Here is a 27,963-nt window from a genome sequence, read left to right on the forward strand (position 1 = left end):
AATCCAAACAGAGATGCATTCACCAACCAAGCATGTGACCACAACACATCTTGCACAAATCACACACCGTATGGGGTTGAACATGTATCATCACAAGTATAATCTAAAGCAGGAGTGATCCCTCGGATTCACTGTAACAGCCAGAGAGAGCAGCCTTACCTCACTGGGGGATCCATGGTGCAGGGGCATGTTGAGGAAGCTTGTAGAGAGACCAGAGTTGGTGCTGGGGGTCATACAGATCCATGGGGAGAGAGAACATATTGATGGTGGAGACAGAAATCCAGCATGGCACCATGGAGACCTGAGCAGGAGAGAGTGTGAGCCTCAAGTTAGTCACGCACCAAGCAAATGGGACGTTGTAAATGGACCAAAGTGTGTCAACAACAGGTTGGGAAGGACTGCATATCACCAGTCTTGATATGTCTGCATGAAAATAAAAAGTTTTGATTTAGCCAAACATTTCCATTTTATTTCTACCCTAAAATTTTGCGCACAACCCCTATAGTAACATAAAGCAGGCAGAGGGGGTTGCTGGGAAACCCAAGCTGTGCGGAGGTATCAGATGACGGGGCAGGAGCCGCAGCACAGCGCTGCAGACAGACTGTCACCGAGGCCCAGAGCCCAGGGACCCAGCCGCAGTACACTACGACCTACACTGATGGAAAGACATTACACATTACTGCAGCCCACAACTAACATCTTCCAACTTTAAAAGTTATTAGCAGAGCCGGATCGGTGTGTGTGTGTGTGTGATTACCGCCACTTCAGCATCACTGTCTCCAGAAGGACACCACCTCAGAGAAACAGAGGCAAGTTCAAACAGGAATATAAGAGCTGAAGCTCTTAGAGGGCTTATCAAAGTGTGATTTCTGTGTCTGACAAATTAATGCTGGATACTCATACATTGACTCACTTGTGTGATTAGTCAAGTCTGTAAATAACAAAAATGAAAGATGTAACTTTTTGGGCGACCCAACCAAATTCATTAGAGATCTGCATTATAGATGTGTCACTTATTGAAAGCAAGTCTAAGAAGCAAGCGGTAGATCCGTAGATCCGATCTATGTGCCTTATTTCTATGCCTCACGTTTTTAAGTTTTGTTTTTGTGTCTTTTACATTCGGTTTTGTACACCAGCTTTAAAACAGCTGAAAATACAATATTTTTGGTAATGGAAAATATATTTCCCAGCTGTTTAGATGGTACAATGATTCTCTACACTACTTGATTGTTGTCACAACTGAAGTTAGGCAAACTACTAGAATTTTAGCAACCAGGAAATGGCAGAGGGTTTTCTTCATAGTGGATCTTTATGTTTAGTCTTTCAAAACAGCTTTAGGCCTTGCCTACATGAGCCTGAAAACATACTAGGGGCAAAGAGTGTCAGTCACTTCCCTGTTCAATACCAGGGAATCCTCATTTTGCTCACAGTTTTAGACATTTCAGCTCAGATACCCCAACAGCACATTTGGACACACAAAACATCTGATTTTAGACCCGAGGGATGTGCTATTCCAGGGGGTGGGAGAGGAGGTTGTCCATGGTGTACCCATAAAGCCTCCTTTGAGTGGGCAACTGCGGGCCAAAAGCCCCTGCTGTGGCAGGGAGATAAGTGGAGCAGCATGGTCTGGATGTGGCCCAGCAGCCTGAGAGCCAGCCACTGCTCTCAGCACCAACACAGGGGCTATTCTTCCACATGGGAGAGCTCCTTGTGACTCAAAGGGCCTTTTAGTCCATGAGCCAGACAAATTTGGGCCATCAGGCTCACTTGGGCCAACGATGTCTAAGTAATTTTATTGAAGCTCTGTCCCTAGAGTTGAAAAATGTGTGATAGCACTACATCAAATGGTAGCATTCTCTGTGCTACTCTTTTTCATCCCTCCCATAGGGTTCAGTATACAACAAGCTATTGCTCACATCAATAATATATTACTGGAAAGCTTAGATTCACAGCTATCAGACACATTTTTGGAAAGTTCAAGTCAACAGAACCTTGACCTCTAGCATACATAACTCATAACTCATCAAAAGTATGTGGACACCCCGTGAAATTAGTGGATTCTACTTTTTCAGCCACACCAGTTGCCAACAGGTGTATAAAATTGAGCACAGAGCCATGCAATCTCCATAGACAAACATTAGCAGTACACCGACCTTACTGAAGATCGCCGTGACTTTCAACGAGGCACCGTCATAGGATGTTATCTTTCTAACAAGTCAGTTCGTCAAATCACTGTCCTGTTAGAGCTGCCCCGGTCAACTGGAAGTGCTGTTGTGAAGTGGAAACGTCTAAGAGCAACAACGCTCAGCCGAGAAGTGATAGGCCACACAAGCTCAACAACAGGTCCGCCGAGTGCTGAAGCATGTAAAAATTGTCTTTCAATGAAATGGGTTTCCACACACAAGCAAAGAGCACCATGAACAATGCCAAGCGTCGACTGGAGTGGTGTAAAGCTCGCCGCCATTGGACACGCGTCCTCTGGAGAGGTGAATCACACTTCTTCACCTGGCAGTCCGACGGACGAATCAGAGTTTGGCAAATGCCAGGAGAACACTACCTTCCCCAATGCATAGTGCTAACTGTAAAGTTTGGTGGAGGAGGAATAATGGTTTGTGGCTGTTAAGGTTTGGGTTAGGCCCCGTAGTTCAAGTGAAGGGAAATCTTAACCCTTAAATCTTAGCATACAATGACATTCTAGACAATTCTGTTTTCCCAACTTTGTGGCAACAGTTTGGGGAAGGATCTTTCCGGTTTGAGCATGACAATGATCCCGTGCACAAAGCGAGGTCCATACAGAAATGGTTGGTAAAGATCGGTGTGCAAGAACTTGACTGGCCTGCACAGAGCCCTGACCGCAACCCCATCGAACATTGATGAATTGGAACACCAACTGCGAGCCAGGCCTAATGCACCAACATCAGTGCCCGACCTCACTAATGCTCGTGGCTGAATGGAAGCAAGTCCCTGCAGCAATGTTCCAACATCTAGTGGAAAGCCTTCCCAGAAGAGTGGAGGCTGTTATAGCAGCAAAGGGGGGACCAACTCTTTATTAAATGCCCATGATTTTGGAATGAGATGTTCGACAAGCAGGTGTCCACATGCACTACATATAAAAAAGGAAACCCCCGATACATTTTAACCTTTGACAAGTGGATCTGGAAATGTCACTGAAAGCACACCAGCTACAACTCTTATTTAAAAATAACCCATATTGTGCCATTGACGTTAGAATGTTGGAAGCTTAGCCATAGGAGTCCATGTGGTGGGGCAGTTTTTGGAATGTACCTTTGGTGATAAAGGCACCACATTTGACACTCACAGCTAGAACAGGGTTTTAAAAAGATTTCTAGATACAGGGCCATCACAGGATTCACATATGCACAGGAGTTATTATTAAGGCTATGGGAATGGATATAGAACTACAGTCAGTGCCTAGATTTCAGTTTCCATTTAACCGATCTAAACAGCAGGCTACAGTTCGCTTGAAGTCCCCATCTTGTGACTGTGGAATTTGTATAGCGCCTCACAATCACACATAACATAGCTATCATCCTCTTTTACCATTTTACCAAATCATTATGTTCAACTCTCCATTTCGTAGCATTTCTCTTAATGAAATTAAGTTCGACATTGTCCTTCTTGCCTCCGTGGGTCTACGCTAACTTTTTCTGCCTGTTTCCAAAAGCAATTGGTGTGTAAGCTATTTGGTGCGAGTACAGTTATGTGTAAGCTTGAGGCCTAAATGCCAGAAAGAAAGAAAAATGAAAGAAAAAACCTCTATATAGCCTATAGATATAAACTACACAAGAATGAAACCTTTATTCCTTTTATTCAACCCCACACAATATTTAATGACCCCAAACCCACCTGCCCCGCAGATATAACCGCAGGGACAGCGGGTTTTAAGTTAACCTGCTCATCACTAACATAAGCCTTCAAGAAAATCACTGTGAGACATCGTCTGCCCAAGTGAGCCTGACCGACCCCCCTGGCTCATGGACTATCTGCTGGTGTAAAGGCATTTGAGGGCCTTCTAGCCAAGTCAAAGTGACCTTGTAAAAGGACATAACTGCAGTCGGCATTCCATGCGCCAACTATTTTTAAGCCGAATGACAAGAAAATAGCCATTTGAAAGTGCTAGAGTGGTTAGTATGAGAAAATACAAAACAAATCGAAGAAAATAGATGAACACACACAGTGAGCACGTTCATAACACTGAAAGGCAATAGAGGGAGATCAGCTGTGCTCATCTGTTTACAATACTGCTTCAGTGTCTCCTCACCAGGCCAAGGTCACTCAAGGGTGCAGCCAATAATTGGCAACTAACTGCGCTGGCTATTTATAAAGTCCTGAGAGCATGCAGGAATATATTCTGAGGTTGCGAGCTGTCACAGTACAGGGGCATGGCTTTGGGGAGATATATTTTGAGTAAAAGCAACAATGCAGAGAGAAATAAAGGAAGCGTGTTAAAAGGGAATACGAAAGTACTAGACATCTTGTAGTTCTACTCAAGCTTCAAAGCAGTCAGACAAATGGACTCATGTTTTAAGTTGGAGAGTTAGCCTATCGCATACTGTGATCCGCAAAACAGACTTAAGGTTGATGGACAGACCACTCTAACACGATATCTGTTGTGAAAAGGGAAAAGCATCTAGTGCCTCGTAGCTTTATTATGCAAAATCCTCACAACACCAGGTGTCAGTGAGGTGTTCAACTTTACTGTCTGATGGGAGTTGTGTAACCAGTTTTTGGAAGAGAACTATGTCAGCCATGAGAGAACACCGCGTCCCAAAAGAGCGCAGAGAGGATCCCCGCGGCACTGAAAAAACTAAAGTCAACAAACTAAAAAGAAACATTATTGGGCTGATATGTGTGAGCTTGTGTATGTGACATAGGCTTGAAAAAGGAAGTGGAAGTCAAGCATTTGGCGATTCCATCGCTGAAGTTAATTCCGTCGGCTTTAGCAAAACTAACAGAGTGGCACGAGAGCAGAGGGAAATGTGTCGAGGCTTGGAGGAGCGACTAATGCCATCAAAGTGAACGATCAGCCATAGCTAATTGAAATTAAAGACCATAGAGGGGGGCTCCAGTCCATTCACAGGGCCCGTTCTGTGGGAATGCTACCTTACCAGGGCCAACACCAGATTTCCCCCTTCACTCTCAACACCTCCAGTCCAAATGCCTCCTTACAGTAAAAACAACCTACTGTCAACTAGATACTTTTTCATGAAGCCCTAACCTATATCTTACATCTGCTGTTTGGCTTTTAGTAATACATTTGCTGAGTTAGCAAGTAGATCTGTTGCTAGCTAGCTGAGCAAATAGCTTTATGACTAGCTACCATGTCATTCCGGCACAGCTACCAGTTTATTCCAAGTAATCAAGGCACGACCCACTAAATTCATCCATACTGACAAATAAGAAATGGCACATTATCCCTGTCAATAGTTGGGAGTAGGATGATTGAAGAGCACCCTGCCTCAGTGGCGGGATGTTCATTTTCTAGCTGCCAAACTACATTCCTTTGCTGTGATGATTTATTTTTTATTAATTCTCGTCCCTCACTTTTGTCTCACATGATCTCCTCCGCTCTCCAGTGTCCTGCTCCCAGAAATCAACCAAGTGCTATTCACTCACCTGTGAGGAGAACCATCCTACTGCAGTTTGAACAAGCCCTGCCAGAGTTCTGATTGGTTACAAGTTCAGTAGTTCGGCATATTTGCCTGAGCAGACCGTGTTGAAATATACTTATGAGAAAATGTGTAAGAATTTAATAATAATAATAATAAATGCCATTTAGCAGACGCTTTTATCCAAAGCGACTTACAGTCATGTGTGCATACATTCTACGTATGGGTGGTCCCGGGAATCGTATGGGTGGTCCCGGGAATCGAACCCACTACCCTGGCGTTACAAGCGCCATGCTCTACCAACTGAGCTACAAATGTTAAATGTTAAAGTCATCATAAGAATGTTTTACGATCATACACAAAATGTTTTTTTTTAAACATCTCCTTCGACAGGGATAATTCTTTCTTACTCCTTTATCCGTTTTTATTCAACTTCATGTGTCATATTTTAAGACTGAGGTATTCTGATTGGAGTGGAGATGAGTCTTGTGGGTTGGAGTCATCTTCCCACCTCATTGGGCTCCCAAGTGGTGCAGCAGTTGAACCTTTCTAGCGCAGGCGTTCCGCTAGCGCAACCCCTCGAAAACATTCCGCTGAAAAGGCAGCGCGAGAAATTCAAAAATATATATTTTTAGAAATATGTAACTTTCACACTTTAACAAGTCCAATACAGCAAATGAAAGATAACCATCTTGTTAATCTACCAATCGTGTCCGATTTAAAAAATGCTTTACAGCGAAAGCACAACATCTGATTATGTTAGGTCATAGCCATGTCAAAAAAACACAGCCATTTTTCCAGCCAAAGAGAGGAGTCACAAAAATCAGAAATATAGATCAAATGAATCACTAAACTTTGATGATCTTCATCAGATGACACTCATAGGACATCATGTTACACAATACATGTATGTTTTGTTCGATAATGTGCATATTTATATACAAAAATCTCAGTTTACATTGGCATGTTACGTGATTTTGCAGAAACTCATAATAAACGTTGATAAAAGATACAACTGTTATTCACAGAATTAAAGATAGACTTCTCCTTAATGCAACCGCTGTGTCAGATTTTGAAAAAACTTTACAGAAAAAGCATAATCTGAGAACAGCGCTCAGAGCTCAATCCAGCCAGAGAAATATCCGCCATTTTGGAGTCAACAGAAGTTAGAAATAACACTATAAATATTCACTTACCTTTGATGATCTTCATCAGAAGGCTCTCCCAGGAATCCCAGTTCGACAAAAATGACAGATTTTCTCCATAAAGTCCATAATTTATGTCCAAATAGCCACTTGTCGTTTAGCCCAGTAATCCATCTTCATGAGGCACGAGCACTTCGTCCAGACAAAAACTCAAAAAGTTCCATTACAGGTCGTAGAAACAAGTCAAATGATGTATGGAATCAATCTTTAGGATGTTTTTAACATCAAAACATCAATAAGCTTCCAACCGGAGAATTTCTGTCTGAAGAAAAGCACTGGAACAAGAGCTAACTCTGTCGGGAGCGCGCGTCACAAGCCTGAGACACTGCCAGACCACTGACTCAAACAGGTCTCATGAGCCCCTCCTTAATAGTAGAATCCTCAATCCAGTTTCTAAAGACAGTTGTCATCTAGTGGAAGCTGTAGGAAGTGCAACTTGACTCCATAGACACTGTGTATTCGGTAGGCCAAGCTTGGAAAAACTACAAACCTCAGATATCCCACTTAGTGGTTGGATTTTTCTCAGGTTTTCGCCTGCCATTTGAGTTCTGTTATACTCAGACATCATTCAAACAGTTTTAGAAACTTCGGAGTGTTTTCTATCCAATACTACTACTAATAATTTGCATATATTATCATCTGGGACAGAGTAGGAGGCAGTTCACTCTGGGCACGCTATTCATCCAAAAGTGAAAATGCTGCCCCCTATCCTAAAAAGGTTAAAACACTGCATCTCAGTGCTAGAGGCATCACTACAGACCCTGGTTCGATTCCAGGCTGTAGGCTAACATCCATTATTACTCAGGTGAAAAAAGGATACCACTGCACTTACCTTAATAATGCTCCCAACATTAAATTATTCTCATAATTGTGAGCATACCAGTTAACATTGAATAGCATGGCAAATATTAATGGATGGCACACACCAGACATTACACAGCCAAACAGGTCAAAAGGAAAAACAAATAACAGCCTGCTGTCATTTGAAAATTAAGCTGTGAAAATGCAGGCCTATAGTAAACTTACTCAGCCATGTTTTTCATGAGTTAATCTATTTTAAAACACTTGCCAGCCTACCCTAAATCTTATAAAACAAGGGCCTAGGTTATGTACTGCAGTGGTTCATGACATAGTAATTAAAATACTTGTGTGCATTTAACTTGTGTCAAAGAGGGGTAGAACAAAGGAACAATAATAAGAACAAAGAAAGAAGAGGCTAGTGTGGGTGCATACTTTTGTTCCAGCCAAGCAGTAACACTGATTCAACTAATCAAAATATTTGACTTGGCAGTAGGCCAGTTGGGGGGTTAAGTTGTTGGGGATATTCTGGGGATTACTGGCTCTGGTTTTTCACTGATGTAGTAATGGCAGCTGCTGTAGACTAACGGGCACAGATAGAACAAGGAGCAAGTTATACAAATCTTTGCAATGGATGCATCAAAAGTAATTAACTGGTAAAAAAATAAAACATCAGGTCTTCTGTTTTTACGGCAATTTTTCTACTCACCTACACTGGATGCTAGCTAGATAGCTAAATATTATAGCTAAAAAAGCTTGCAGCCAAAGAGCTTGCCAAGTCTATGTATATAATGTGTTAAATAAATGTTATTTCAAAACATTAAACAGTTAGCAATGCTTTATAACTATAATAACTATAATAAAGCTAGCATTAGCTAGCTAATGAGAAGCTGATATCTGCGGGATGCTTTCACATTTAGCTCATCTGGGTTTGTTGCTGTTAGCTAGCACATGGACAAGCAGTAACCTACTGCAGTAGTCAGACATGACACGAATTACCAACATAGTTGGATCTAGGGCAGACCCGAGTCTGTTTTTACATCCATTGAGAATGACAATAGCTCCTCAACGTAGCCCATTTGATCATCTTCTAGCTGTCTTTCGATAACCACTCAGCGTGAAAGGGGGGGGGATGCTCTGATCCGGTGGAAACGTCATCAAATAGGCCTACCTGATTACTTCTTACCCTTGCGCAAATAGCCTACAGCATTGTCTGTCCGGAGCTCACTGGCAGATGTATATTTTATACAATGTTGCAGGTTTGCTAGCATGAGGTTCAGGCCTGAGCCAAGTTAATAGTTGATACAACGTTTCAAGTTCCTTGCAGACAAGCCATGCGTTTCAATGTGATTTATACTATTTATTTTTAAAACCAGGATATATTCTACCTGCAGGCTGCAATGTTTTTATTTTTTGGCTTTAAGTAGGCTATTTTTATAAAGTTGGCAATATGCATTACTTTCACAATTTCGATTAACCACAATTATTTTGAGATACGAAGACAATAAGTTAAACTGTTCCTCGAAAATGTGCTTATAAAAATCATAACTGGGAAGCAGATCGGTAAAGGCAGTATTAGGATCGTAACAGCAGAATCTGCGAAGGCCAGCAGCAGTGGGAGGAAGATTTTTCTTCTTGTTAGGCTCTTTCCCTGAAATATTTGTATAACGTCACAAACCCTGCTGCTGACGTTATTCGGTGGCAATTGCATTGGCATATGTTCTTTAAAGAGAGGACGCCGTAATGAGAGAAAATGTAGCCTAAGCTACTGAAAATAGACCTTTTACAAGATTACATCATGACAGGGGCGTTTGATTCTTCTTAAAGAGATGGAGTCCAGTCAGGGTACTTTAGGAAACTTTCTGGACGGACAAATAGACCTATAGAGAGAATGAGGGAACTCACACGCACACCCGCCAATCAAAGCCACCAGCGCTTGTCAGAAGAGCAAATATTTATTATCCTTTCCTTAAATTTTTAAAAACCTTACTGCATCGGAGCTCCTAGAGTGTGCGCCTCTTCTTTTTCAAGCGTTCTACTCCGCTAGCCAGCACCTCAACTTAACAGGTGTGCGTTTCTTTCAGCTCCAAAAAAACCGAGGCCTACCTTAGGTTTTCCAAAAGTAGAATTTACCATCTATTATCAGAATGCTAACAAAATTAGCTGTAGTAATAACAAATGTCCCCTGGAGGCTGCTAGCTAAATATGCTAAACAACACAAATTAGGCAATCCAGCTCATATAGTTACACATTTTGGTGAGTTTGGACTTTTACAAGAGATTGTAAACGAGAGACATTGTGCAAATGAACAAAGTTGACGCACGCTTGTCTGAAGGAAGAATAGTTCTGCTCTGGAGCAGCATGTGTTCACGCTGTGTCTGTGTGGAGTCTGGAGTCGCTAGGGCAACAGGCCTGCCTGCGCTGCTTGAAGAGGCGGAGGAGCAGACGGGCCGAGAACAAAGGAGAAAAAAAACCCACAAGGAAACCAAGACAGCAGTGGCAGAGAACTCATCCTCAGGGCTTTGCCTTTTCAAAACACAGCAGAAAGCTAAAACACAAAACAAACATCTTGTAGATCTAAAATGCTTCTTATTGTAATTTCTGCTCGGCATCAGACAAATTTCGTGCTTCAGTTGCACTTCTCATTTGGATGAGAATTCACGAACGAGCATTCAGCTATCTGACTGATGTGTAGTTACTTTTCCTGGTGTAGCAGTAAGCTTCATAAGGTTACAGGTGAAATGAAGTATGAGACCTGCTTTATCTCCTAATGTATTGCACAAGTTGACTTCAGGCATTTACTTACAAAATAGCTACAATGTATTAAAAAAAATATCCTGTGGCTATTTCCAAAACCCCTAGAATTGACAAGTATAAAGGGGACAGCTATGCTATAGTATAAAGAGGAAAATCATTAAGATAGACGCAGCCTGTCCACAGCCTATTTATCAGCAACACCGATTACCGAGGGGGAGAGCGCTGGAAAGATTTTTCAAATACTGTGAGGAGCCATTATAAATTTGAATGGATGTAAAAATGTAACATATATCCATCTTTGTTGAATTACTGTGTGAGGTGAAGACAATGTCTGAGAAGCTCAGCTTATTAGTGGTGGTGAGTTAAAAGACAATCAAAATAAAAACATTTAATAAAAAGCCAAACAGACACTTCCCTACATTTGAGGCCAGGTACTTGTGCGCTCAGGCACGCAGGCTCCATTAGCATTAACAGGACAGAGAAACCAGACACATGTTCATTGCTGACATGAAGCGTGTAAATGGTATGAAATAACCCAAAATGGGTTTCTCACAAGTGTTGCAGGTTGTGAACTCTGCAAACAGCATTTCCTCTCCGAGAATGAGGACAGTAAAATTACTAATTAATACATGCATCAACAGAAATTAATGTAACCAAATAAGGAATTAACAGTAAATTTCCTGTTTTATAAACGATAAGCTTACCACATGGCCTGTAATGCAATTTTATGAATGTTCGACACTGTACAGCTCCCCCATTCCAGCATTGGGGAAACTGACTTACCCAGTTGAATAAAATGGGAAATAAAAAATATATATACACTGCTCAAAAAAATGAAGGGAACACTTAAACACAATGTAACTCCAAGTCAATCATACTTCTGTGAAATCAAACTGTCCACTTAGGAAGCAACACTGATTGACAATGAATTTCACATGCTGTTGTGCAAATGGAATAGACAACAGGTGGAAATTAATGGCAATTAGCAAGACACCCCCAATAAAGGAGTGGTTCTGCAGGTGGTGACCACAGACCACTTCTCAGTTCCTATGCTTCCTGGCTGATGTTTTGGTCACTTTTGAATGCTGGCGGTGCTTTCACTCTAGTGGTAGCATGAGACGGAGTCTGCAACCCACACAAGTGGCTCAGGTAGTGCAGCTCATCCAGGATGGCACATCAATGCGAGCTGTGGCAAGAAGGTTTGCTGTGTCTGTCAGCGTAGTGTCCAGAGCATGGAGGCTCTACCAGGAGACAGGCCAGTACATCAGGAGACGTGGAGGAGGCCGTAGGAGGGCAACAACCCAGCAGCAGGACCGCTACCTCCGCCTTTGTGCAAGGAGGAGCAGGAGGAGCACTGCCAGAGCCCTGCAAAATGACCTCCAGGAGGCCACAAATGTGCATGTGTCTGCTCAAACGGTCAGAAACAGACTCAATGAGGGTGGTATGAGGGCCCGACAGCCACAGGTGGGGGTTGTGCTTACAGCCCAACACCGTGCAGGACGTTTGGCATTTGCCAGAGAACACCAAGATTGGCAAATTCACCACTGGCGCCCTGTGCTCTTCACATATGAAACAATGTTCACACGGAGCACATGTGACAGAGTCTGGAAACGCCGTGGAGAACGTTCTGCTGCCTTCAACATCCTCCAGCATGACCGGTTTGACGGTGGGTCAGTCATGGTGTGGGGTGGCATTTCTTTGGGGGGGGCCGCACAGCCCGCCATGTGTTCGCCAGACTGCCATTAGGAACCGAGATGAGATCCTCAGATCCCTTGTGAGACCATATGCTGGTGTGGTTGGCCCTGGGTTCCTCCTAGTGCAAGATAATGCTAGACCTCATGTGGCTGGAGTGTGTCAGCAGTTCCTGCAAGAGGAAGGCATTGATGCTATGGACTGGCCCACCCGTTCCCCACACCTGAATCCAATTGAGCACATCTGGGACATCATGTCTCGCTCCATCCACCAACGCCACGTTGCACCAGACTGTCCAGGAGTTGGCGGATGCTTTAGTCCAGGTCTGGGAGGAGATCCCTCAGGAGACCGCCACCTCATCAGGAGCATGCCCAGGCATTGTAGGGAGGTCATACAGGCACATGGAGGCCACACACACAACTGAGCATCATTTTGACTTGTTTTAAGGACATTACATCAAAGTTGGATCAGCCTGTAGTGTGGTTTTCCACTTTAATTTTGAGTGTGACTCCAAATCCAGACCTCCATGGGTTGATACATTTGATTTCTATTGATAATTTGTGTGATTTTGTTGTCAGCACATTCAACTATGTAAAGAAAATATTATTTAATAAGAATATTACATTCATTCAGATCTAGGATGTGTTATTTTAGTGTTCCCTTTATTTTTTTGAGCAGTATATATATATATATATATATATATATATATATATATATATATATATATATAATGAAATAAACAGTCCCCCTAGTAGGTATAGTTTATCTATATGAAAATAGTATTTTTTTTTAACCAATCCTAAAATTAATGTAGGCCCATTTTAGAACGGTTTTGACAGTTATTTTTCACAATGGTCTTCATCCATAACCAGCAGTTACCCGGTTATTCTAGTAGTCAGAACGTGGGGCCAGTAACCAACAGAATCCTCGATATGACAAGGCCAAAATCTGTCTTTCTGCCCCTGAGCAAGGCAGTTAACCCACTGTTCCCATCTCTGATTGAGAGGGGTTGGGTTAAATGCAGAAGACACATTTCAGTTATGTAACTGACTAGGTATCCCCTTTCCGTTTTATTTGATTACTGTCACAGCCCTAACATACATTTTTATTCCCATATTCTAAACAGAGGTACACTACAACAGGACTTTCTCTTGGTTTGCACCATCTCTATTGCAAAAAGACCATTTGCCTTAGACCGAATATAGGATTTCCCAGATTTCTCCCAAAACAGATGTCCCAACCCGGAAATGAGAGAAAGGCCCGTTGATACCCACATCGGCCACCCATGCTCTAAAGGTTGGAAGACTCACTAAAAAAGCTATTCTGCAAATGTATGGTCAAATCCAGGTGGGAAACGGATGACAGAGATAGTTTACAGGGGTTAGGAAAGGAGCTGGAGCCATACTAACTTCAAAAGATTAAATCACACAACTCAGGCAAAATAATTACCCCAAAATAAAATGCAAACCCTCCAAGAGAAAGAATGATGAACACTATAAACTTCACCTCCTTTCCTTCATCTGGGTAATCCAGTATTTACAATCATGGCACAGTTTGAAAAAGAAAGCAGAACAGAGGATAAACTGCATCATATCATAGGCATTAACTGTTTATCAACTTTTCTTCTTTACAAAGACAAAACAAGACAAAAAGATTCAGAACCCCCCCCGGTTTCTGAATATTCCAGCATTTGAATTCTCCAGGAATGCTATCCTTTTAGTTGCCTTCAACATTTAAACACACCAAAAAACAGCATTCTTTCACAGAAGCATTAAGGTCTCCATCATACAATGCTTGTTTTTAAAAATCACATTGCTCAAAATAAGAACATTTTCTTAGTTCACAAATAAGGGATTTCCCAATATAAAACTATGTAAACAAACTCCCTGGCCTTTTCTACTTTATCCATTAAAAGATATAAAATCATTTCAGTTGCCATCCACACAATCTCTGTCCCTCCCTCTGTTCACATTAGCGTGAGCTCTAAATTATTCACTCGGATGGCTCAGTGTATTTAAAGAAAGATCAATACCATTAAAGGACAACTGAAGCTTGCATGGTAAATATCATCAAGGCCAGTCATTCTTAAACCAATCATGTAGAACAAACCTATACCATGCCACTAAACTCTTCACTGCATGTCAATGAAAGGCTGTTGAATCGAAATGGATGGAAGACAAACGTTTGCACACCTGAACCCTTCTAAGTCAATCACTATTCAACAAGTGCAGGGAAGATGTAAACATTTGAAGACTTGATAAATGGCTTCTCACACACTGTGTGTAAATATTGGAAAAACTAAATGGGCTATTCCTTTACAGGCAACATGTTGAATTAGGGCTGGGTGATATCGTTGTTTAAGGTATACCGGTATGGATCCACAAACAGCCTAAAATGTTGATACAATGCACAAAAAAAATAAAGAAATTGGATTACTTCACTAGCTCGGTTTCCATCCAATTGGCAACATTCTCATGTGAATATTCTAAAATCTGCACACATATTCCCACCAGATGTTTCCACCAACTGACTTGTTGCCGATAAAAGGCTGTGCGTGATGACGTGGTGCACATCAAATTAGTTTTGCAGTTAAATTCCAATGTACCAAATAAAAAAATTAATACATGTTAAATGGGTTTATTGCATTTAACTCTACTGATGGGTTGCACCAAAAAAATTATTGCTTTGTATAGCGACTGTGCCCCACTCTGGTATTGGCACGTGCGCTCTAGCCAACAGTGCTGTCTGTGAGCTGCTGGCTCGAGCGCACATATAGCCTACATGAGATTATATGGACAAAAGTGAGATTTCTATTTTTCCAAACGGCAGCCAAATATTGATTATCAACAGAATAAGACTAGATATTTATTGGAAAGGAACATCAAGCTCATCCCCCCCTTGCACTTTCACCACCTTGTGAAGATCATAATTTATTTCATCTTTAGTTTAATAAACTGCATGCTTTCCCAGCAAGTCCTAATGGGAGGACCACACAACGTGACATCGAATTTACTTCGATATGATGGTTATTATATCAATATTTGCCCATAGAAGCAGTTCCATAGGACATTTATCGCATAATTTATTTTACCGACACAAAAAGATCACCTTGTCTAGCATATTTTGTTTCAACATTTGGAAAGTTTAACAAAATATATTCAGTTTCCATCAAGCCTGTCATTTTTTTTTTATCCGACATGTAGTTTATTCGCATAAGAAAGGTTGGCTGTAAACATGGTTATAGTCAGTTGTCCTCGTTTGGTTCAGTATAAAACAAAATCAGAATTTAAATTTTTTTTTTTTATTTCACCTTTATTTAACCAGGTAGGCTAGTTGAGAACAAGTTCTCATTTGCAACTGCGACCTGGCCAAGATAAAGCATAGCAGTGTGAACAGACAACACAGAGTTACACATGGAGTAAACAATTAACAAGTCAATAACACAGTAGAAAAAAAAGGAGTCTATATACATTGTGTGCAAAAAGCTTGAGGAGGTAGGCGAATAATTACAATTTTGCAGAATGGAATTCATTTGTTGCCATCCAAGGGTCATGCACTACTCATAAAACGTATTTAGAACTTATATTGTTCAGAAACATAAAATGAAACGCCATATCGGAATTTTTTAATTTTTTAAAAGTGATATAGCCTAATATTTTGGTCATATCGCCCAGCCTTATGTTGAATTGTTACATATGTAAATAAATCTTTGCCACAAGAAAACAAAGTGTACAGAATGCAAATGGATGAAATGTCAAGAGAATAAAATGTGCGGTGTGAATTGCTACAGGTTTATACAGCCTACGGGGAGCAGAGCAAACTTAGGCTGTAAACTGTATATTGGGGTATTTGGAAAGAGCGACAGGGTGTTTTTTCAATACAATCTAAACAATTTATTCGAAGTTTAATACATTGAATATGTATAGCTTCACCTGTCAGATTATTTTTCATTATGAAGCTTAGTACCCAGTATTATGAAGTAGTACCCAGGCACGTGGTGTTTATTTACAAGCACACAATGAAGAGAGACCGTGGCCTTGAGTCACTTAATGTTGTGCGGCACGTGCCAGGTGATCTAGTTACAGACTGGAATTCACAATTAAATGTTTGCCAGCAAGACATCTTATAACTATTATGTGCTAAATTCTCTGCAGTTCTACATTTGATTTGATAATATAGTAACTAAGTTCGTTATCTAGCTTAGTGTTTTGCTTGCCGGTAACAGCAGAGAATCCCCTACTTGTTAGCATTGCTAACCTTAGGATTACAAAAGCTCAGAGGAGTTTGAAAATAGCAGCCCTTGTATTCAGTGTTGGTATTACCAAATATCCCAGTATGGCACAATGTCGGTATGAAGGTATGACAATCTGGATACCGCCCAAGCCTAGAGCACTCCTAAACTCCATCGTTCTCTGGCTGAAACAGTGCTCTGTGTACATTCTAATGGTGATGGGTTAGATTTAAAGTCTCTATTTATCTGCTTCTCTACGCTCCAGAGAGGCTGCTGGAGTCTGAGGTGGATGTATGGAGAGAGAGTAGGATTGCATGTTTTCTTCCGCCATCTCAGCCACTCTGTCTCCAGGCTGAGGGGATGGGGAGGGGGGTTATGGGAAGGAGAGGGGGGTTGGCGCAGCAGAAAGAGGAAGGCGTTGGGATGTGAAACTTGATCCGTGCGCTGCCCCTTCCCTCCCTGCCTTCATCTCCACCACCTTCCCACTGCCACCTTGCCAGAAAGCCTTTGAGACTCCCCGAGCAATCTGATCCCTCACTCTGCCCCAGATTGGAAACGCTCTCAGAGAGGGGAGAGAGGGCTGCAAGACAACAGAAGCAAGGCAGGGGGAAAGACATTCTTAAACATAAAGGGAGGTTAGAAAAACAAGCATTGTGGATTTAAAGTGCTTGAGAAAATATATGAGCAGGAGAATGTTTTGCTTCCCTCTTTCCCCTCACTAAGAGCAAGCAAGAGCAGGCAAGTTCTGGTTTATGTTAGACTTTAGTACTAAAACAACTGTATTTCTAGGAAATAAATAGTTCTATCAATACACACACCACATACTAAAAATGGACTTCATGAAAACAATGTAGGTTATTTAATGAAAGTACATTCATAAGCATATTTTGATTTCCCACATGTAGGCTATGCCCATTTCAAAGTTAAACTGCAATGGCAGCTGTCGAGCAGGAGCATGGGAGACAAAACAAATGGCCCATGCGTGATAATCATTCTATTAAAAAGATGATACTTCCATCTAGCTATATCCTCCTGATAAACAGCAAACCTCTGATCTGTACATCATGTGCATATAAATCATATCGGAATTATGTACCGGTTACTGAATCCATGCCCATTCCTGTCTAAACTCCATTACGTTCACAGTAACAGAGCTCTGGCTAATGAATCACCCTCCGCTGCAGAGCAGGGCTAGACTCCTGCTATAGTCACTGTGTCAGATCAAGATACTGGGTACACAATTACTGCTAGAGACACTAGGCTTAGGTCTATATGAACTATGAAGACTTTCAGCTATGTCTAAATATTGACAAGTGCTTATGGTTTGAATACTTGGAACAATCCTCACCATGAGATTATTAGCCATTCTTCCTCTACCTCTTTATCCTCACCTAGTCTCCCTCCCCAACTACTGGCCTGTGTTATTTCAGTAATGGAGAGCCCCGGGGTAAGCCATAGAATGTTCAGCTGTCTGGCATATGTATAATGTTAGACTTTAGATTTAATTTATTTTTCCTCCCCCTTTATAAATCTACTTCTCCTACCCCATGCCTCTCCTCCAGGCCCCTTAAAGTAGACAGTTTCACAGTCAGGTCCTCCATCTGGTTTTTGACCTCCCTACGTTCCAGACCCCTTTCACTCCAAGGTTGCCTTCAGCATTGGATTGCGGGTAGCACAATGCAGTGCCATCCCACTCCAGGCTCAGATTAAAACCAGCTTTTCACTTTGTACAGATGAGAAAAGCATGGCCAAAAACGTTCCATTCAGATGTGACTGACACCCCATGAGAGAGAGGAGACACTGAGTATTTTCCCTGTGAAAAGCAGACCTCTACTGAAGTAGTGTGTGTATGAGTGTGTGTATTACCAGATTTGAAGGTGTCTCACTAACAAGGTTCACTGATTGAATGTGGTGTGTATAATTGAGGCCTACAACATTAGATTAAATATTGTGCCATACAACTGTAATTTCAATTTAGGACACATACCACATCCAGACAAATGAACTAGCAAGGGACCAAAAACCTGAATTAATACTTTCATAATCCCTGAGGACTTTATCACATTACATGTTGATAGAACAATTTATGATGAGCAATGATGATAGTCAACAGGGAATTCAACCATTGACCTGGCACCATTTTATGGGCTCCTAACCAACTGTGCTATTTTTTTTTTTTCGCAATGTTTGTAACTTATTTTGTACGTAATGTTGCTGCTACAGTCTCTTATGACCAAAAAGAGCTTCTGGACATCAGAACAACAATTACTCACCTCGAAATGGACAAAGATTCTTTCTTTAATGAGTCCTACGCAAAGGATATACTGCTTTCCCGAGACCAGGCCCAAATCAGTGTAATTCGCGTGAAGACGGAAATACAGGGAGCGGAGTTTGGGGCGCCTTGCGAGAATTCGTCGGCGAGTGGGTAGACCGCCACTACCATCCGTCCTATTGGCCAACGTGCAATCACTGGAAAATAAACTGTATGATCTACGATCAAGACTATCCTACCAACGAGACACTCAAAACGGTAATATCTTCTGTTTCACCAAGCCGTGGCTGAGCGACGACACAAATAATCTAGAACTGGCTGGGGTTTCCGTGAATCGGCAGGACAGAGCAGTTACGTCTGGTAAGACGAGGGGCGGGGATGTGTGTCGATTTGCCAATAACAATGTCTAATATTAAAGAAGTCTTGAGGTATTGCTTGCTTGAGGTAGAGTACCTCATGATAAACTGTAGACCACACTATCTACCAAGAGAGTTATCATCTATATTATTCGTAGCTGTTTATTTACCACCACAACCCGACGCTGGCACTAAGACCGCACTCAACGAGCTGTGTAAGGCCATAAGCAAACAATAAAATGCTTATCCAGAAATGACGCTCATAGTAGCCTGGGACTTTAATGCAGGCAAATTTAAATCAGTTTTACCTAATTTCTACCAGCATGTCACATGTGCAACCAGAGGAGAGAGAAAAAATAAAAAAAACTCTAGACCACCATAATTCTATCCTCCTAATTCCTGTTTACACGCAAAAACTAAAGCAGGGAGTACCAGTGTCTCGGTCAATGACGCAGATGCTACAGGACTGTTTTGCTAGCACAGACTGGAATATTTTCCGGGATTCATCTAACGGCATTGAGGAGTATACCACCCCAGTCATCGGCTTCATCAGTAAGTGCATCAACGACATCGTCCCCACAGTAACCGTACATACATATCCCAACCAGAAGCCATAGATTACAGGACAGAGATATACATTTTAATTTATTTATTTAAAACTTTATTTTGTCATTATTTTCTGAACTATTTAAAAACCCCTTCATTCAAACTACGTGTGTGCTTATAGCTAGCTAATTGAGAGCTGATGTGAAGTCTCATTATTTAAATAGCGCTACACATAGGATTAGTGTAGGGAATTATTGTACCATAGATTTTTTATATGTAAAATATATTTTCAATTAAACATTTGTTTTTACAGGTGTTTGTAAAATGTTGGACCAAATCCCAAAGTAAAAAAGGCTCAACTCCCACTTAAAATAAATACCCCCCCCAGCGGAAGAAATCAATAGGCAAATATCTCAGCCAATCAACACTGGGGGGTTAGTAATAGTGTGAAACACTATCATTACACTATTAGCAACATGTTCTGAAATGCAAAAAAAAATATCCTGTGTGTAACACCTATCTATACATAAGCATCATTAATGCCCACTTGGATGATTATTTGTTATCAGTACTTGAGGTGGTAGGTAACATTATGCCTTCTTCAATCTTCTGGACCGTCAACACTTGTTACAAAACACACTCACAACGACAGAACAATGAATTGGCCTACTTTGAGACAACTGACTGTTATTATCAGTGAACAACTAAAGTTACTGTTAGCAATGTATAATCAATACATTTAGGAACGTTAGGCTTTAGCCTACTAGCTAGACTTGTAAGTAAGTAAATTCAAAGATATTGTCTAATGTTACTTGTCAACAATGTTGACTATTAACTAAACGCAGTCAACCTCCGCAGAAAGGGACAAAGACTTGATTAATATCATAATTTGATACAAATGGGTCCAACCTCATGACATTCACTCAGTACAATTTGTAACACATTGTTACAGTGTCTCCGGAAGCGCAGTTAAGTACAATAATTGTTGCTGGCTAGCACCGCTCTGTGCTAACTAGCAAGACAACTTTCATTGTGTAACGAGTGAATTAATTTATAAAACAATTTAAACTAGAGGCAAAAAATAAACACATAATACTCTGGATAACCAATTCTGTAAATATCAAAGTTAAGTGTTAGGTTTGCTAGTCGAAGTAACGTTACTAGAAAACGAGTTAAGTGGCTAAGCTAACGTTAGCGAGCTAGCGCCAACAATCTAGTTCACTTATAGTAAACTCTGGCAAACAAGTGGCTACATTCAAAACACTGCCAACATAGTCTAACAAAAATAAAACTACAGCAACTTTTATTACGAATACAACTTTTCTTTAGCTACATTATGTTATTTTTCAGAAGCAAAAACAAACTTTTTCCACAAAGTCAGAACAGAATTCACAGGTTTATGATGTAGCCAAGATGTAATCCCACCTCACCTTTTTCTCCAGCAGATGTGGCCAATCCTTTTGGTTCCGGGCGATCACTCCCTTATATCTATATATTTCGTATTGAAGTTGCAAAATGTTGTGTATATTTTCCAAATATTCTGTTACCTCGGCCCAGCTCTCCTTGCTATGTTTCAGGCTCCGACTATGTCATTTGATCAAGCGCACATACCCAGTCCTGCGCGAGAAGAGATCATTCCAGACCAAAACCTTCAAATCACTGCAGCGAGTGCGCAACCATTTGAGGGGGAGCGGGTCGCGGTGGGAGTATTTCTGTGGATAATTCAAGTATGTGCCAATTACTTCTAACGCCCCCTGGCGTAAAATGGACAGATCTACTGTATTCGTATTTCTCTGACATGAAATTAGACACACGCATGCAGTATTCTACTCACAAATAGAACAGTCTGGAGAGGAAGAGACATATGTCAGAGAAGAAGGGTGGCGTGGAAGAGGGAGGAGGCAATGGGCTGGACAAGTATTGCAAACTGGAGAAGTAAAGAGAGGCTAAAAAAGGAGAACAAGGTGGAAAGGGCGAGTGAGGAGATGAGGGATTCAAAAACATGGATAAAGGAGATTAAGAACTAAAGGGTGGAAAGGATAGTGATGAGGAGGATAGGAGATGAAGAATAAGGGAGATGAGGTGGAACGATAAATCAAGGTGAAAGACATTCACGCTGTGAAATCAAATGTTTATTGACAAATTTCAAAGATTCATACCAGCAGCCTTTCAACATTGACTCCCATAATACAGGCAAACGTGTGGTTGTAAAACAAAAAATTGTAATTGGTAGTCTTTACTGAACAATATACAGGACAATAAGATCATGGTATTCAATACACAGCGTGCATAAATTAAGGCCATCCTTCTAACACGGTCCATTCAGGATGTCCTCAATAGAGAGGAAATCAAGCCCATTTCCTTCCCAAGATTGATACACACGCACAGATTCATCTCATACAATTATATATACCATGTCACAGTAGACTACTGTTCAAATCTAAAATCTTCAATGTATATCCTTTCTCCGTGTAATTCTGTTCTGATAGCAGTCAAATGCAGTTCACTAAAAGCAATGCATAAAACATTTTCCTATTTTGATGCATAGTTAGTGTTATCGCAGGCCAGGCATTTGAAATATGGGGTTTTACACTCCAAATACATCAATGTTCCACATACAAATACCTTGTTCATAAAGACGATATGGTTCTAAGTACAAATGCAGCAAGATATGAAACAAGGTAATGTGTTATTGATAATATACAATAGAAAAATGACAATCCTATTCCTCCAACACAGTCCAGCCCCCAAAAATAAAATCATACAACTACTCAAAGATCAAGGCCACATTTCAGTTAGTGCTTCAAAAACAAATGAATGTAAATAAGTAAATAAATTATCAGATTTAAGTGGTTGTTATATCATTCCAAGTATGTCTATTTTAAGAAAAATACTACTCTAGAAAAATACTTTCCCCCATCAAAACACAGAACATGGAAGAAGAAGCAATCCCTTTTACACACTGGATATACATCTTGCAGCCTTACAAGTGTTTAATATACAGCAATACAGAAATAACATGTGAACCAAAATCAATAAGACCACTCAGCAAACTAAAACTGACATTAAAAGGGATCATCTTAATACAGTGTCATAGCAAAGTAACATGTGTGTCATAGATTGTTTAGGGAGAACTAGCCAGGAGGGAGGGAAGAATTGAGAGTGAAGTGAATGATGAGGATACTTATGGTCTCTCTATACAGAGGGCAGAGATGCACCAGAGAGACCTCTTACCTAAATGGAATGAATGACTAACAGCAGAGAGAAGTTATGGTCATATTTGGGAATGGACTGTGAAATTATATAAAACTGTAATATATGTGATACACTATTGTTTTATAGTGTTATTGCCAATGTTGACTACAGAAGTGAGCATTGGAACCACATCCAGTATCAGTCAAAAGTTTGGACACACCTACTCATTCAAGGGTTTTTCTTTATTTTTTACTATTTTCTACATTGTAGAATTCAGAAATATGGCACGAGGGTGTGTGGTATACAGTCTGATATACCACGGATGTCAGCCAATCAGCATTCAGGGCTCAAACCACCCCGTTTATAATAACAGTGAAGACATCAAAATTATGAAAAAGCACATATGGAATCATGTAGTAACCAAAAGTGTTAAACAAATCAAAATATATTTTATATTTGAGATTCTTCAAAGTAGCTACCCTTTGCCTTGATGACAACTTTGCACACTCTTGGCATTATCTCAACCAGCTTCATGAGATAGTCACCTGGAATGCATTTAAATTAACAGGTGTGCCTTGTTAATTTGTGGAATTTCTTTCCTTCTTAATGTGTTTAAGCCAATCAGTTCTGTTGTGACAAGGTAGGGGTGGTATACAGAAGATAGCCCTATTTGGTAAAAGACCAAGTCCATATTATAGCAAGAACAGCTCAAATAAGCAAAGAGAAACGACAGTCCATCATTACTTTAAGAAATTAAGCTCAGTCAATCCGGAAAATTTCAAGAACTTTCTTTCAATCGCAAAAACCATCAAGCGGTATGATGAAAATAGATCTCACAAGGACCACCACAGGAAAGGAAGACCCAGAGATACCTCTGCTGTAGAGGATAAGTTCATTAGAGTTACCAGCCTCAGAAATTGCAGTCCAAATAAATGCTTCACTGAGGTCAAGTAACAGACACATCTCAACATTAACTGTTCAGAGGAGACTGGGCCAAGAAACACAAGCAATGGACATTAGACCGGTGGAAATCTGTCCTTTGGTCTGATGAGTCCAAATTTCAGATTTTTGGTTCCAACCTCCATGTTTTTGTAAGATGCAGAGTAGGTGAATGGATGATCTCTGCATGTGTGGCTCCCACCGTGAAGCTTGGAGGAGGAGGTTTGATGGTGTAGCAGTGCTTTGCTGGTGACACTGTCTGTTATTTATTTAGAATTAAAGGCACACTTAACCAGCATGGCTACCACAGCATTCTGCAGCGATACGCCATCCCATCTGGTTTTCGCTTAATGGGACTATCATTTGTTTTTCATTAGGACAATGACCCAAAACACACCTCCAGGCTGTGTAAGGGCTATTTGACCAAGAAGGAGAGTGATGGAGTGCTGCATCAGATGACCTGGCCTCCACAATCACCCGACCTCAACCCATTTGAGGTGGTGTGGGATGAGTTGGACCGCAGAGTGAAGGAAAAGGAGGCAACAAGTGCTCCTCATATGTGGGAACTCCTTCAAGACTGTTGGAAAAGCATTCCTCTTGAAGTTGGTTGATATAATGCCAAGAGTGTGCAAAGCTGTCATCAAGGCAAAGGGTGGCTATTTTCAAGAATATAAAATATATTTGGATTTGTTTAACACTTTTTTTGGTTACTACATGATTCCAACTGTGTTATTTCATAGTTGTGATGTCTTCACTATTATTCTACAATGTAGAAAATAGTAAAAATAAAGAAAAACCCTTGAATGAGTAGGTGTGTCCAAACTTTTCACTGGTACTGTATATTGACAGTTTGGGCTGATGACAAGGTCTTTCGGATACCAGGTAATACAAAATCGCATTGCCTAAAAATGGCCTTACTGGGATGCACAGCCATTTTATCATCAACTTTCAGTTCTACCCATCTTGATTAAGCATTATGTCCTCTTCCTCTTGGCAAAATTCACAATATAGATTATGTATCTGATTATGGAGGAAGTGTCAATACAGTATATGGCTGACACATGGGGTCTGTAAAAAATATTGACATTGAGCTGTGGGGTGACACATGGGGTGACAAATGGCTTTGCAGTGTTTGCTGGGGTGGGGCCAAGGGAACATACAGTGAGTGTACAATGTATAAATAGTAACTAGCGTGTGAGGCATACCAAGTAGCCAGCATGGTTTCAACACTCTGTTGCACTCTAGTGGTTGGAAACTATATAACTAGTTTCGATATGCTGAACTTTTAAAAAAACGAGTTGCTTAAACAACTATTTAGCAACAATTCAAGTTTCCCTCAATGGTACCATGTAAGGTTTATTCTGAACTGGCACTGACTATGCTTTCCTTACTCGTTGATCTACATACATACGCATATCAAAAGTACTTAGTCTAGTGTTCTCAGAGTTATGTCAAATCACAATAAAACTTGCTATTCTAGTGGCACAAATACATACAGTAACTAATACTGATGTTGCCTCAGTAGACATGCACTGACAATCATGTACAAACTCTTGCATGCATACATACACAAACACAGAAAATACACAGATGTACAAAATAAACTCAAAGTAAAGCATCTGTACACAAGCACAAGGTCACAACTGACCTTTAAGGTGTGTGCTAGTGAGAGCGAAATGATTGTGAATGGCTGTTTTTGGCCTTGACAGATATTTCCTATAAATTCTTGTTTAATTGTAGCGCTTCATACAGAGGATGCATAGACTTTTGCTGCGTAAAATGTATTTGTAAGACCCCAGGCCAGTGCTCGTCTCTCTTACATGCTGTAAAAAGATCCAGGGTACTTCCTCGATTTCCACGTTTATGAGACACATTCCAAAGCTCCTAACTTCCCTACCCCATAAATAGAGGTTTCCTCATCTTCTACCTGTATCCCTAAAGATGTATGTTACTACTGTATCATAATGTAACATATTGCTATCTTTGTATTGTTTTTTGACTGGATCTCAAATGAATCCAGGATGAAAACGTTTGAGTGATGTACTTCATATAATACTATGAACCTCTGTATCATGCAGCTGTCAACAAAAGGCAATAACTTGTTTTGCTTTATCAGCAATATAAACATCCATGCTTTCATTTGATTCTATGTAAATAAATAATATAACGGTCAAAGTTGCAATACATATCACCTACTAAACTATAATGTATAATAATAGCTCTGTGAAATCCAACAGTATTAGTAGGCTTACATGTGTCATGATATACTGTAACAGTTCACAGTGTGAGGCATTATGTTAAATCTAGTGTATACAATCCTAAAACAGTCTTACTACATTCACTGCAAGCTATTTGTGTTTCGCTATTTGTGGTTTTACATTCAAAACAAAGCACACAGTGTTGCTGTGAAATAAGGCATCTTATTTACTGAAGAACCCTGCTACTCCACTCAGTCTGCATGTGTCTGTAGGCTGTATCTCCAACCTCCCTGGATTGAGGCCCTCTAGGAACTCAGTGGAATAGCAAAGGGTTTACATCAGAATTCTCTGATATAAAATATACATTAGAATTCATTTGTCAGTGAAATTAATAAACACAAACCTAACTAATATTTTGTCACGACTGACGGTCAATCTTGCCGCTATCATCTTCAGCTTGTGTTTTTCATCATTTACACTGGGATCAATGCCCCCTCTACAGGGCTCATTGCCAAGGCTTGGGCATAGCTACGTAAGTACCTGCCCACCACCCAATAAGGCTGCAGATGGAGCATTTACACGTTGATGGCGTGAGCGTGCTTCTTGCACAGGGGCTTGTCTTTCTTGGAGTAGAAGGGCTGGCCCTCCAGGTTCACATGGCACACCTGTGTGAGACAAACAGAATTGTGAATCTCACAAACCATCCATTTTTGTTATATTCCCAGAGATCTTAGTTATAACAGTTTTATACATCAGAAACATGTACAGCTGTGTAGTCATTCTTACTGCACAGACAAAGCAGGTATCGTGCCAGGTATGACCCAATGCTTCAATGAACTTGTCTCCCGCTTCTACTGGGAAGTCACAGCCATGGCATTTGGTGCTGAAAAGTGAAATGTAATCTGAAAGAGAGAGGATAGACTGAAAACACTAGCAAATGGTGAAAATAGTAACAAAGTTACATGCATAAAAACTGTGTCTTTATGTGTATAATTCAAAATGTAGTTCAGTTGCAGAAGCTGCTTGCACAGAGTACATTATGGCAAAAATGTCAGCAGAAGCTGGTTTGGGCTCTAAAGGAAACATTTAACATTTGTGGCCTTTCATTATGTGCCATTCCATTTACGTAAAGTACCTTTCTCGCAGTAAGGCTCCCCATCCTCCATGTGGAATAGGCTGTTTCCAAAGGCATTGCCACAGGCAGCACACACAAAGCAGGTGGTGTGCCATGTCTGCCGCAGAGCATGCATCACCTCCTGCACAGGGACAAAAGGTTATTGTCTGGGTGCATTTGTGATTATATGTTGCATAGGCTAAACAAAGCGCTTTTGTGTGTGTCGTACATGTCTGTGTGTTTGTATCTGACATCTCACCCCCATGATCTTGGTGTTGCAGCGTGCACAGGTGGGGGCAAAGAACTCTCCGTAGCAGTTCTCACAGTACACTGCGTTCTGCTCCTCCACAAAGCTGCAGTCTGCCAGCGATGTGTGGCAGTAGTGACAGTTGAACTCTTCTGGGTGCCAGGAGCGACCCAAGGCCACCAGGAAGGGTCCCCTGTAACGACAGATAGCGAATGAGGACAAAAGGGGTGACAACGGCCATTTCTGAAGCCAAACACTGTGTTTCTGTTTGAGTGGCTGTGTTTCCACTGACGGTGTATCGTTGTTGTTACCGGATCATGTTGTTGCAAGCGCCACAGAGGGGTGCTCTGCTGCTATTGGCAGCAAAGCGCTCCGCCCTTTGGGCTACGCCCCGGGCAATGGGAGGGAAGGGGGCAGGGGCGGGGTTGTAGGGGGCGGGGTTGTAGGGGGCGGGGCTGGGATTATAGGCAGGGCTTGGGGAGGAGGGAGGGGCGTGGGCGGAGCCAGGGTTTGGGATGTAGGCCGGTGCTGGTGGGGCACTCTGAGGTAGAGCGGGCACTTTCATGCTGGTGCTGGTGCTCTTGCTGGGGTCAAACTTGTTGGCAAAAGAGTTGTCTGTGATCCAGGGTGGCCTGCTGGAGGGGGGTTCAGGGGCGGCCGGGGCTGTGGCTGGGGTTGGAACAGGGGCTGGAGCTATGACCCAAAGAGACACACGGTTAAGTCAACACTATCCATACTTACCATATTATTAACACAAACATACGGCCACACAGCACCACCTGC

General features: G+C 41.2%; 2 protein-coding genes across 10 annotated transcripts in view; both read right to left on the reverse strand.

The window, feature by feature from the left end:
• The window catches only part of LOC118369398 (bone morphogenetic protein receptor type-1A-like), a 66,753-nt gene extending 45,552 nt beyond the window's left edge, over positions 1 to 21,201 (reverse strand). For both annotated transcript variants that reach the window (XM_052498490.1, XM_052498489.1), the window contains exons 1-2: positions 20,918 to 21,201; positions 160 to 301 (exon numbers count right to left, since the gene is read on the reverse strand). The gene's annotated coding sequence lies outside the window, so the exon portion shown is untranslated. The remainder of the gene's footprint in view (positions 1 to 159; positions 302 to 20,917) is intronic.
• A 400-nt stretch (positions 21,202 to 21,601) lies between these two features.
• Positions 21,602 to 27,963, reverse strand: part of LOC118369399 (LIM domain-binding protein 3-like) — a 65,942-nt gene continuing 59,580 nt past the window's right edge. For all 8 annotated transcript variants that reach the window (XM_052498477.1, XM_052498476.1, XM_052498484.1 and 5 more), the window contains 5 exons: positions 27,492 to 27,873; positions 27,193 to 27,373; positions 26,955 to 27,075; positions 26,606 to 26,721; positions 21,602 to 26,484 (listed from right to left, as the gene is read on the reverse strand). In XM_052498477.1, the coding sequence (XP_052354437.1) occupies positions 26,395 to 26,484; positions 26,606 to 26,721; positions 26,955 to 27,075; positions 27,193 to 27,373; positions 27,492 to 27,873 (890 nt within the window). In that variant the 3' untranslated portion in view covers positions 21,602 to 26,394. The remainder of the gene's footprint in view (positions 26,485 to 26,605; positions 26,722 to 26,954; positions 27,076 to 27,192; positions 27,374 to 27,491; positions 27,874 to 27,963) is intronic.

The sequence above is a fragment of the Oncorhynchus keta genome, chromosome 36 (assembly GCF_023373465.1).
Source record: "Oncorhynchus keta strain PuntledgeMale-10-30-2019 chromosome 36, Oket_V2, whole genome shotgun sequence".
Taxonomy (NCBI): domain Eukaryota; kingdom Metazoa; phylum Chordata; class Actinopteri; order Salmoniformes; family Salmonidae; genus Oncorhynchus; species Oncorhynchus keta.